Source organism: Mesoplodon densirostris, chromosome 5, assembly GCF_025265405.1.
Source record: "Mesoplodon densirostris isolate mMesDen1 chromosome 5, mMesDen1 primary haplotype, whole genome shotgun sequence".
Classification (NCBI taxonomy): domain Eukaryota; kingdom Metazoa; phylum Chordata; class Mammalia; order Artiodactyla; family Ziphiidae; genus Mesoplodon; species Mesoplodon densirostris.
In genome coordinates, this window is record NC_082665.1 from 98,080,296 (window position 1) to 98,093,880 (window position 13,585).

Genomic DNA, 13,585 nt, shown 5'->3' on the forward strand with positions numbered 1-13,585 from the left:
CAAGGTTATGAAGCTAAACTCTCCTATCCTGGCAAAAGGCTTCCCTCTTTGGATGGATGCCATCCCAGACTTTATTTAAAATTCAGCGAGCCAGGCCAATTCATGTCACTAATTCCATGAAACATGTTGGCTTTCTATGGTAGCCTTAAAGTTTTCCAGTCATTCTGAAACTCATGACTAGGCAATACACCATATTTTGCTTCTTGGATTTCTGTAGAGGTGCTACTTCATTTTGTTGTTCTCATTCTTACCCTGAATTTGTGTTTTTAAAATTAGCTCTGGTAATGTAACTGATCCCCAGGTCTTTTTTCCCCCCTTAACTTAACACATGACACTTTATTGCTTCTGTCCTCAGTTTTTCTTAAAAGTGATTTTGAAAATGTATAAGCTTAAACTTGGCTTTCATTGTAATGCATTGTCTTTAATGCAGTTGTGCATTTGTGACTTGAATTTTCCTGAGCTTCAAAAGAATAGTGTGTGTTTGTGTATTTTATGTCTTCTCATAGATTTTGCATCAGGTGCTTTCTACTTTTATTTATTGTTTGTCTTTTTTCTATAGTAAACATCAACAGCAAAACATAAGATTAAATAATTAATATATGATTTTCTATAGGAATGAAGTATTTCCCCTGATTATAATCACTAAAATTTTATGAACAGCTAATATAGATTACGGTTTGTTTTCACCTTGGAGGTTTTCTTTGTTGATTTATTTTCAGAAAATATACTGCTCTTATTTTCACAGGTAAAAAGATGGCCTATCAGAAGGTCAATGCAGATCGAAGAGCTCCAGGACATTCACAATACCTAGACAATGATGACCTCCAAGCCACTGCCCTTGACTTAGAGTGGGACATGGAAAAGGAACTGGAGGAGCCTGGTTTTGATCAGTTCCAGCTAGATAGTGCTGAGAATCAAAACCTGGAGAATTCAGAGACTGCGGACCTCAATCTTGATCCCATTCAACCAGCAACTTCACCCAAAGGAAGGTTTCAGCGACTTCAAGAAGAGTCTGACTATGTGACCCATTATACAAGATCTGCACCAAAGAGCAACCCCTGCAATTTTTGCTGCCTTTTAAAAATATTTTTCACAGCAACCATTTTATTTATTTCTGGAATTTTGATAGGCTATTACACACATAAAAATTGCTCTTCAAGTGCTACATCTTCAGGAACACTTGATCTTCAGTTATACCAAGAGATTCTCAAGACAATCCAAGCAGAAGATATTAGGACGTCTTTCAGGTAAGTATGCAAGAAATGGATGTTTGTGGGATACATCTTATGGGAAAAATGTCTTACAGGGAATATCATACTGTGATTTTTCTATCGTTTAAAGTTAATCTTACAAGCTGAGAAACATAACTTACCAGCAACCCCTTCACAGAGGGGGTGCACATTTTCAGATTTATGATACTGTAATGCAAATTTATGGTGCTGCTTTAATAATTGATAATAAGAACTGTAACTACTGTGGAGGCTAAAAGACTCCAGCCAGTGTATTTTCTCCCTCTTGGGAAAGCCCAGGTAAGCCAAATTGTGATGCAAAGATTGCTGGATGTGTGTGTAATAAAAACTAGGGCATTAGCCATAAGACTGAAAATTTTAATGACATCAGAATAAAATAAACTTGCTTTATGGACTGAAATAACTGACAGGAAGTAAGACAAGCACTGCTCGTATTTGGTCCCCTGCATCACTGAGTTTCCCAGTTGAATATTTTTATTGAAACACATTGCATTCCATATATCAGGCAATTCTAAAAGGTCACCTCTCTCTTTAAGGTAAGTTTGCATATGACCTCTCTAGCCAGAATGTGTTGTTAATAAGTTAAATGATAAGAAAATATTTTTTATAGGGCCTTAATAATTCTGACTTCTTGGGAAAAGCTCCACTCATGTCATATAGCTATTGGGTAACTTAAATTTTGTTGCTTGATATATCATTAGCATATATGTTTAATTGTAAAGTGTTCCCTAGTTAACATATTTAGAGAAGTGAGGAACTGGAAGAGGAAGATTAGATATTAGCCTCCACATATGTCTTCCATACTGGGCAATAAAGAATAATCCTAGGTGAATTATGTTTGTTGATTGTAGGTAGATGAGAGAGAAGGATACTAGGTCATAAGAATATTCCTTCTGGGTTACACTGACTTATTACCATCAAGATGTTGGCACATGTGCATTTCTAGGGATCTTCTAGGGAGCATGCCCACTGAAGATGCATCATTTAATCTGTGTGCTGAAATATCACATGTATTGACGTTGGCAAATTATAATTCTCTTTCTGAATATCACATCTGAATGACTCATGGGAATTTGTTTTCTACACCCTTCTATGTCTGCTATTTACTGTTGCATAAGAGTCTGGATGTGTCATATGCAGATACTAAAAATTTCCATGGTATTCCTCAATGTAAAATTACTTATAGTGAATTGAGTGAAAGATATAGCATTGTCTTATAATGAGTGATTGTATCAGTCAGGGTCCAACCATAAAAGAAAACTCCCTAAATATTTAAAGCAGAGGGCATTTAAAGTAGGGAAATAATTCCATCAGTGATGAAAAACCAAGAGGCCAGCCAGGGGACACTGAGGTAGCCAAGAGATGAACAACAAAATGGAGCCATTACTAAACCTACGCTGGAGAAAGGGAGTTGGGGTAACTTAATGGAAGCTGGAAATTTCTGCATACACAAATGCAGGGGTTGGGCTGACAGTGGGGATGTAACCTCAGCCAGGGGCACTACTGAAGACAGAGTAAGAAGTAACATGGCTTCTCCCTTCCTACTGCCCTCCTACCAGTTGTTCCGTTGGTTGTCTGAACCCAGCACGCAGGCTGCTGACTCAGAGCCTGGGAAAACTTATCCCAAAGTGTTCAGATCCCTGCAGCAGGGGAAAGGCAAGGGGTCTGTCCAAAAATTAGATCTTACCAGCACAGGGATGTTATTTAAAGAGAGAGAGAGAGAGAGACAGAGAGAGGGAGAGAGGGAGAAAGGAAGAAAGAAAATGGAAGAATTCCATAAAACTCTGTCTAACTTCATGGTAGACATTCATTTCATTATGGAAGTGTCTTCTGGAAAAGGATCTATGGATTTAACTCATTTTTCCTGAGCAACTGTTTAGTTTTTAATGATGGACACAATGAATCTCATAACCTAGCCTGCTTCCCTCTTTACTTTGACTTTTAGTAAGTTCAGAGTCAAACATGTATTAAAATCATAAAGAACTTACAGGCATGCCTTCTGTATACTAACTAGCCTGCATATTTTCTCTCCTTATCTTCCTTTGGCTTTCTTTGCTTACTTTTTTTTCTAGCATTGTAGACATTTTTAAAAACTGACATGTTCTTTTTGTGAATAGGCAGCTGGTTCTAAAATGTTGAAACTGTATAATTAAGTAAACATATTCATCATTTCCCTCAGAATAGGAGTTGTATTACAATAAGGCTTATATTCTCTTAAACTCAAAAATCAACAAACTATATATTTAAAAAATATAACCACTGGCAATTTTACTTCTAAGTAATATTCAGTGGTTGGGCACAAATTCACAATTATGTCCTGTCAGATAGCCACAGGTTTTTCCTTGCTGAGATAATATGTCTTTTTCATCTAAAAATAATATTTTGGTACAAATATGTTTATTAACTTTCTTCGAATTACAACTTTTCATCCAAAGACAACCGTTCCCCCAGTAGTCGTGCTAACCACATGCCTTATTATGATTTCCTGTGTTTACTAAGTCATCTTGACATTGGCTCTGTACATCATGGGTTCCTCCTGTTTCTTTTCATCAATTTATGATCAGTTTTGGGCTCTCACTGATCTACTGTCTTGTTCATCAGTTGCTGTATTTCTTCTCTGTTTGTTCTCCATTCCTGCCCGTGCTGTAAGACTATGTCAGTTCTTGCCAAACATCCTAACAGTTATGCAATATAAAAGATACTCTTTTTATAATAAATTAGTTTTCAGACTCCATGAAGGAATGAACCAACTTGCTTTGCCCATCATTAGACTATTGTCCAGCAGACATTGAATAATTATTTTTCTAAGGGAGGAAATGAATGCATGAATAGGTGAGGAACAGATCTGTGTTTAATTCATCAATTTTATTATGTATTCTGAAAATCATTTTATTTACCATTTAGGTTTTTCATATTATGATTATTTTCAAAGTATTATAAATAAAATTCTGATTTATAACATAATTATAAAATACTAAATTATATAGCTATAGTTACTCAGAGGCTATGCTATGTTCTGATTTTAGATAAGTGACAAATCAAAACCAGATACTGTAAAAATGCTTAAGTATCATTATTGATGTCTCATTTTCAGCTGAGGCTTAAATACAATTGCTACTACTAGGACCAGTATGTAGAACTTCGGAGGAAAAAAGGAAAAGATTGTATAAAACCTTGAGATGATGACGCTGTTGTAGCCTAGGGGAGGTTAGAGAAGCTGAGAACTAGGAGAGTGGAAAAAGAGGATTTGGGGAGAAAGCTCCTAATGGTGTTGTAAACCCCAACCTTTTCTCAAGGAAGAAGCTTCAAGTCCAATGAAAAAGGGGTTTAATAGAACTACTTGGAAGAACTGGGTGTCTGCCTTTCTACCTAAGAAATCGAAATGACAAGTCACAGACTGGCTAGTTGTGGATAAAATTGCCAAAGAATAGGTGGTGGTTTGGGGTAGCCTATGGCAAAGTTTCCTTCTAGGGACTCTATCCAAGCAGGGGGAGAGGGAGAGGGGAAGAGGGAGAGAAATCACTACGGTCTAAATGTTTGTGTCCCCCCCCACCCCACCCCAGAATTCATATGTTGTTGAAATCCTAATGTCCAATGTAATGGTATTTGGAGGTGGGGCTGCTGGGAGGGAGATGCTCAGGTCATGAAGCTGGAGCCCTCATGAATGGGCTGAGATTTTATACAAGAGACCCCACAGGGCTTCTAGTCCTTCTATCATGTGAGGACACAGGAAGAAGGTATCCATTGTGAACCAGGGAGAGGGCCCTTATCAGCCACCACACCAAATCTGCCAGTGCCATGATCTTAGAATTCCCAGACTCGAGAACTATGACATAATATTGATAAGCCAACCAGTCCGTGGTACTTTGCTATAGCAGCCCAAAAGGACTAACAGAAAGAGAGAGATTGTGGGGGAGGAGCAAGCAAGCTTCCTGCATGGCTGAAAAGAACTTACCAGAGACAGAGCTAGAGGTCTGGTCAGATGCCTGGAAGGAGGAAGAAGGAGGTAGAGGAGAGTGCATTACTCATGTTAAAGGAAGGTGAAAAATCCCCAGTCGTGGAATGGGTGGGTAGGTCTCCAAAGAACTGATGAAGCTGGACAAGTGGAAAGTTCAGCTGACTACTCCTGCTACAGTAAGAGTACCATGCCACTTCTTGAGAGTTCCTGTCCAGTGAGAACCTTTTGCTCCTGCTTTAGCTATTCTCACTTGCTCTGTTGCAACCCTGGAGGTGTCAGAAGCTCTGAGAAAGGAGGTGTAAAAACACAAAGAGAAGAAACTGACTATTCTCCTTTCCTTGGCTGTAAGTTTCCCAATCTAGGGATGGTCAAAAAGTGGGGAAAAGTTCAAAGTTCTGACTATTAAATAACACTGAACCTTTTAATTACTCACTGGAGGGACTCAGGTCACTTAACAGTGACCAGAATTACTGGGTTTTTAACCCAGAAACAGGAAAACAAACAAACTAACTAACTAGCTAACCCCAATTAATATAAATGGGAGAAAAAAAGTGCTTTATGATTGCATTCCCTGAATCATGCTTGCTCAGTGTAGAGATTACACATGTGCAATTTTTATGTGTAATGTTTTAGAATAAAACACATTTGAATAATGTGTTGATTCAGAGAATCATTGATAGACATATTGACAGCATATTCCAGTTTATGGACCTAGTTATCCCATAATAAAGCCCACATAAGCCAGCTACTTGATATCATGTTGATCAAATAAAAGAAAATCATTTTCAACATTAGCACAGGAATATGAACACCGTATGTGTGTGTATGTGTGTATTAATCAGTCTTCTAATAAGATTCTCCTTGTCACTTCTGCAAATACTTGTTGCTATTTGAAAAGCATTCACTCTTTTACAATGGTGGTTGATTTCTTTCATGTATCTTCATGTAAACAGATGAAGTATATTCAGATGTATATTGGATATATTCAGATGCGTGAGATTTAAAATAGGCCGTTAAAAGTTGCATTCATGTATGCTTTTGGTGACTTGGAACAGTGACTAGATAATGCAAGTTTATTGTAAGTATCAAAACAGGACCCTGGGCTCACACAATAATCTGTGAATAGGAATTCATTTGACTGAGCCTTGTTGATAAGGAATTTGGATCCAGTCAACTCCAGGGACCCTAGTAGCCACAGTCCTCTAATTTTTACTAAAGGGTTGAACCACCAAAGTGATTTATCTCCCTTTCCATCTGTACTACTTTTTGTTTGCCTTATTCTTCTCCCAGTACCCACTGCTATGTTCTCCAATACATTATTCCTCCATTCCTCTTCTAGCCTATGGGGCTAGAATGAAATGTGATTGTTTTCCCTTTGGGGGTCAACGATGTTTGTGACTGTCAAGTGCTTATCCCTAGTCTAATCAGATTTGGCCAATTGGGATGCTGGTCATCTTGTATAAAACGTCTACTTAGGGCTGTTAGGAGAGCTCTTTAACTTAGAAGAAGCTTAAATGTGACTGGTACATGTTTTATTTCTACTATATAATAAAGTCACAGAGGCTTTATCATATATATTGTTGAATGAATGACCTATATGTGTGTGCATATGTATATGCATACATTGCTGAACAGAGCAAAGCATGTTGAAAGCTTCAAAATTTAGTTACCTAATATAATATTATAATAATAAGTGAATAAATCAATGAGGTTAAGTATATTTTTGAATGCAGGAATGTTTCCTTTTAACAGCTGTAGATGCTGTGAAATGGTGAGAAGAAAAGGAGAAAATGTGGTATTCTAATTATGGTTAATATGGTATCTTTTATTTATGGAAGGGGCATTATTTTTTTCTTCTTATAAGTAAAATGTATACAGAAAGTTGGAAAAAAGTAAAGTAAAAACCACCCATAACCCTACCACCTTTTCCTCCATAATTTTATTCTTTCTTTCTTTACCTAACAAGAAGAAAAATTGTATTGTACCATGTATATATTTTTTGATATCTGCTTTTGAATTTTTTTTCCACTTACAATATATTGAGAACCATTTTTTAAACCAGTAAATACAGAATTGAATCATTACATTAAAATGCTGCTGGCATTCCCTTATGTAGAAGACATGAATTTATTGAGCCTGTTCTTTATAAATGTACATTTAGTTTGTCTCTACAAACATTTTCATACATAAGTCTTTGTGTGCTTATTTAATTATTCCCTTCTGATAAATTCCTGGAAGCAGATTCAGGGAGTTGAAATTTGTTTAGTTGTTTGCTTTGTGTTAGTTACCAAATTGCCTTGTAGGGCTGCCAGCCTTCTAGGTCCTCATTATTTTTTTGTTTTGATAGGCCAAAACTAGTGTTGACAAACTTTTATATCTTAATTGACTGTTCATATTTCTTTTTATGTGTATGAAACTTTTATAATTTAAAAACATGTTTACTGAATATTGTAGTAGAAAAATAGTCTATTACTTTATGTAATCTTTCTAGACTTTATTTAGTTGATGCATTTTATTTGTTAACAAATGAACAATAAAATAAAATCCCTAGATTTTTAAAAAATATCTGCATTATTTGGACAGGGGCAATATTTTTCATCATTCTCTGGCTTGGTACAAGTAATTAACCATGAGTTAAGTTATACTGTGAAATGATCTTTACAAACATTAAGTAAAACACCACATTTTCTTAGTTGTTGATTAACTCTTCAAAAATTTAGGAAATGTTATAAATTATCTTTAGTGATTTTTCTCTCCTCTGATCCCACAGGGCTATATTTTTTGCTGTTAAACTTTAAAAATGTAAGGCTTGATGATGGTGATACCATCAGCAACTGTTCTCTGGTTTCCAGCTGTACTTTCCAGCGATCTTTCTGCCCCAACACTGTCTTGAATTATATTTTGGCTTCTGTCTTTTCTACTGTTTGTGTTTTTTGTTCCTTTCCAATTTCAGTATTAGAGGTATGAGAGCAGGAATGTTGGGAGATACGAAGAAGGCAATAAAGCAACTGGCATTTGAATTGGAGAAAAACATGTAAATTTATTTAAGAAGTGCACATAATTCAATTTATGCAAATGACAGCAGAATGAATTTAACAGTAATAGAGTGATGGTTCCTAAAGGAAGTAATTAGCTATTCTTTCATTGATTTCTCCAGATAACAAATGCACATTGTCTTAAATTTAATCACAAAAGGAATACAAAGGATTAGATTTATTTAATTATCCATAGTATTTTATTGCTCTAGACTTGAAATAACACAACTGCTTCACTCAGTTTCTCAGTGTCATGTAGAGTGACATGAATTCTCTTAAATGTCTGGCTCAACTCAGATAAAAGCTTATGCCTTTCACAATTCTTAGGCATTTGTCTGGAACAAGAGCAGCACCCAACAATAAGATGAATGAGGATCATTGACAGAGGGTCTTTGAGTGCAATGGCCACCTTCTCAATCCGAGGCATTCTTTGAGGGTGGCTCAGGTGCCTCAGTGAAAGCCTGAGTTCTAACCACTGGACCCCAGGGAATTCCCATGATTCTCTTTTTTGATCTCCCACCAATTGAGTTCTCTCTTTCCTTGAAACTCGCAGTACTTCATTTTCTCTCTCTTTGTTGACATAAACTACCTTCTACCTTGCAGTGGAGAAAGAACTATGAATCTGGCCCAGTCCTTGGGTCATAGTATGTGGACACTCAGTTAATCTTTATTGCGGGAGACAGTACACCCAAAATATAGACCTACTGTCATTTTTTTAAAAGAACATATACTGGCTATTCATGTACATTACTGAAATTCAAAATTATATATATATATATATATATATATATATATATATATATATATATATATATATATATATGTATCAGACCTTTGCCTTTTTAACATATTTTATATACATTCTCATAGCATGTGGTAAAAAGTTGATTTTGAAGGTAGAGGATTTTTCTTTTCTCTAATGAAAACATGTGTATCTTCTGTATTCCAGGCACTCTGCCAGTCACTCGACAGGTTTTAATGATATTCTGTTTAATCTAGAGAGCATTTCCTTTCTATAAAGAAGAAATGAAAGTAAAAATTGCACAGAAAGGTACTTCTATGATCATAGGTTTGATGGAGGTGAAAAGTAGATTCCCTCACAGATCTTTTCATGCCCTGCCAGTGTCAGGAAAGGGTTGTCTCAGACAAGGTCCAGTTCAGCCTGAAGGCTTGCTTTATTGCTTCTCAGTGGTCAAGTAGAATCAAAGGGTTCTCCCCGCACCTTCTCCCTTTCCCCCCACCCTGTCCCTCATCTCTTGCTCTCTCCCTGCTCCCTACACACACACACATTATTTTATCCTCGAGGTTATATACTACAATTAGGTTACTTACTTTCCTAGTAAGCAAATTTTCTTTATCTTTTTCATCAAATCTATCTCTCTTGTGAAACACAAGGAGTAAGTTAGATTGTTAAGGATCAAAATGCAGGAACTCTTAGTTTTCAAATTTGGTTTTGTCTTAATGGGAGGAATATATTTTACATAATGAAAGGACTCTTTTGCAGTGATGGTCAGTGAAATATTTTTGTTAGCTATATCAAGGTCATCTGCCCTTACTGGCTGCCTATCCTGAAACTGCTCAACCTTAAGGCTCATCACATTTTTCTTGTATCTTTCCTGCATTGACTGTAATAGTCGTTTTCAGCCATTCACTTCTTGATCTTATTCGTTCCAAAAAAGGAACAAGATCAGTCAGATGTAGTACAAGGGAATAAATAAACCATTTCCTTTGAGGATCAAGTATGTCACTTTCCTGTGGATTCACTTGCCTTCCCAACACTCTTGCAATAGAAAAGTTGGTAATGATCACATTCAGTAGAGTGAAGTATAGTTAAACATGGAAAGGTTGGGAACTGATTACATACTTCTCTCTTTCATGTTCCTTTTTAATGTCAGTGAAATCAAGATTCAAATAGCAGACATGGCCCTTTGAGATTTGCAATTTGAAAATCTCAATCCATGCTTTAGAACTTAAGCAAAGTATTTGACAATTGCAGCTAAAAGCATTAATCCCATAATCTCATCAGGCTAGTTTACAAGAGAAAAATTAAAATATATATGAAAAGAGATAATTTGATTTTGTAAACATTGCATAAAGTATTTTATTATAGTTACCTAAAAAAATTAAATGGATGTTTCTAGCTGATGGAAGAAAAAGTAGATTTGGCTGGTAATTCAGATATTTAAAAATGGATGATGAAAACTTCCTCTCCACTGCCCCCATCTTGGGAAACTATAACAAAATATAGGTGATATTATTTCCCAAATGTTAGATGCTTATATAAATACACTGTGATGGTTATTTTTATGTATCAACTTGGCTAGGCCACAGTGCACAGATGTTTGGTCAAACATTATTGTAGATATTTCTGTGAAGGTATTTTTTTAAAAAATGAGATTAACATTTAAATCAGTAGACTTTGTGTAAAGCAGATTATCTTTAATAATGTAGATGGGTTTTATCCAATCAGTTGAAGGCCTTACTAAAAAAACACTGACCTCTCAGGAAGAAAAAGAAATTCTACCAGCACACTGAATGCCTTTGGACTTTAACTGCAACTCTTCCCTGAGTCTGCAGCCTACTGGTCTATCTTACAGATTTTGGACTTGCCAAGCTTCCACAGTTGCATAAGCTGACTCCTTAAAATAGATATCTTCCTCTCTCTATATATACATCCTGTTCTCTTTCTCTGGAGAACACTAACTAATAATACATGTAGATTTAGGAAACTTAAATAAACCAATACAATTTGGCTGGGTTTTTTTTTAACTCTAAAATAACATAGTCAATTTTTAGGGTTAAACTGAATAATATGGAAAATTGATATTGATTTTTTTAAGCCAATGCTCATCATTACCCTTATTTCATTAATCTCAGATCTTATTTTTAATGCAAAATACATTTATAGGATAGAATTTGATATCACATTCAAAGTGTCTACCGACTATTTCAAATATTTTAAAAATGCTTAATCTTCTCAACTTAGTTTGGTGGCATCAACATGTAATCAACTTCCCAAGCAAAAATGCTTTTTCCAAATTTTACAAGAGTCATTCTTATCTGGAAAAAAAATGGCATTGAAGTTCCCTTCCTTTTCATTATAACTGGAGCAAATGTATTAAATTTTATATGCCTGATTTGGGAAATCAGTTTCTGTCTTCAATAACTGATTGTGTGTTATAGCTGGGCCCTTTACAAATGAAGTGCACTTCTATTGCTTAAAAATTGCTTTCCTGTGCAACATGATGTAGTAATGAATTAAATCCAAATGAGCCTTATATTCACAATGTCATAATATGTAACTCGTCCCCTGTGGAATTTTTTATTATCTCATACAAGGTAAGCTAATGTCTTCCTCTCATGACTCACTTCTCAGAAGGGTATGCAGGTTTCAGTATTCAAAATAAAGGAAGAAAACTACAATTTGAGAGCAAATTACCTTTTTATAAACTCTTTAAATCAGAGAGGGCTTTATCATGTCCCAAAATATGTAAATCAAATTCTGATAGAACAAGGAACAAAAGAAGTTGTTCCAGTTCTGTGGAGTACATTTCTCTGTGAGAGAAAAATGAAACTGAACATTTTGCTTTGTTTCTGAACTGAACAGAAATGTGTGCAGGTGGTTTTTACCTTCAATAAAAATAAAATAAGTGTGGGCGTTTTCTCACTATTTCTTCACTTGCTTTCATCATATTAATTCTATTCTGTAGGGAACAACTTGTAAAATCAGCTTGTGCCAATATTGTAGTTCAAGCTGCTACAGAGATTTAAAAGTTCTCATTTATTAGCCTGATAATTTTTGTAATTTGATGAAACACATCAGATATTCTCTTATTATAGCTGCCTTTGATGTGTCTGAGTGGTATATTGGAATTTAGCTGGGTATTTCAGAATATGTCTTGCTATTCATATGGGCAAAGAGCAAAGGGAGAAAAATGTTTATTTTAGCCCAGAGGGTGCAGCCAAGATAAATTGTATCAGATTTTCATAGGCTTTTACTTCTTGTGGCTTCCTATGGGTTTTTCTCTTGGCCTGACCCTTGAAGATATTTTTCTGCATCTTGCTCTTGTGAACCATAGCTGGATCTGAATCAGTTGCTGCTGGCATACCACATGATAGAGATCTAAGCCTTCATTCTGCCATTCTTATTTAAAGTAGAAAACCTAAATTCCCATATGATCTGTTTCTCCTGGTTCAAATTTTTAAATTAAATTTCAATCAAAGACTTCAAATAATACACAAAAGTAAGCACATTATCTATTTATATAGAAAAGTACTAGGGAATTAGAGGCAAAGTCAAAGCTATACACTGTTACAGGGAAAGGAGACACCTTAACTTTCTAATTTAAGGGTTTGTATTCTTAATCAAATTTATGTTCCATTAAAAAAATAACACCTGATGGCTTACCATCAAAGACTTATTCAGTGCCCTTTAACATCAGTGCATTTCCTTATGCATGTATTTATTTAATGACTATTTCTTGTGAGCCTGCTGTGTGCTGGGCTAGCGACAAAACAATGAACAAGACATACAAAGTACCTGCATTTGTGGTGTTTATGTTCCCACTGGCCAGAGGGAATCAATGGGAACATACTTGTTCTGTAAACTAAGCATAATGAAACAAAATGATACATTGTGGTCAGTAGGAAGGGAGGGAGGGAGGGAGAGATTGACTAATTTGCAGAGGTCTCTACTGGTTAATTTTGGATGAAGTGGTCAAATTCAGTTTCAAATGGACACTTACTGTCCCTCCCCCCTGCTCAGTGGACTTTCACGGAACTCTTCTCCTGCAATTTATTTGCTTTTTGCCACTACTTTTGCAAATAAACGACAACAAAAAATACAAAACTAACCCACTTGTGAAGAGTGAGTTTAGTAGGAAGCAAGCAGGTGGGAGGAGATGGTGACCTCTGACCAACCTTGAATTTCTATTTATTTGTAATATCCAACATGGAATTTAACTGTTCCAAATAAGAAACACTGTGCTCCATTGCTGTCTCTCTTTAAAATTACTAAAGATAGGGTCACTTACTTAAAGTTCTGTTTTTCTTCCCCAAATAGCCTCATTTCTAAGGATTGCTTCATCACTGCCTGTTGTTTTTGTTTAGTTTTTTCCCCTATAAATTCCACATTACATAATAAGTAAAATCTTTCTTATAGCTCAGTCTTATTTGGAAATAACCATTCTAAGGATGCTTTGTTAACCCTGGATTCTTCAGTTCTTAGTTCTTGTTTAATCAGTTGCAGTCTTTTGAAAGAGTTGCAGTTTGCTAATTATATGTGATTATGATCTGACCCAGTGGTACATATTAGCTTTTTAAGGCTGCAGGCAGTATCCATG

At 35.7% G+C, this 13,585-nt stretch overlaps 1 protein-coding gene across 9 annotated transcripts in view; it reads left to right on the plus strand.

Moving 5' to 3' along the window:
- NAALADL2 (N-acetylated alpha-linked acidic dipeptidase like 2) overlaps window positions 1-13,585 on the plus strand; it is a 1,531,400-nt gene that overhangs the window by 729,615 nt on the left and 788,200 nt on the right. For all 9 annotated transcript variants that reach the window (XM_060100049.1, XM_060100047.1, XM_060100046.1 and 6 more), the window contains one exon: window positions 746-1,247. In XM_060100049.1, the coding sequence (XP_059956032.1) occupies window positions 754-1,247 (494 nt within the window). In that variant the 5' untranslated portion in view covers window positions 746-753. The remainder of the gene's footprint in view (window positions 1-745; window positions 1,248-13,585) is intronic.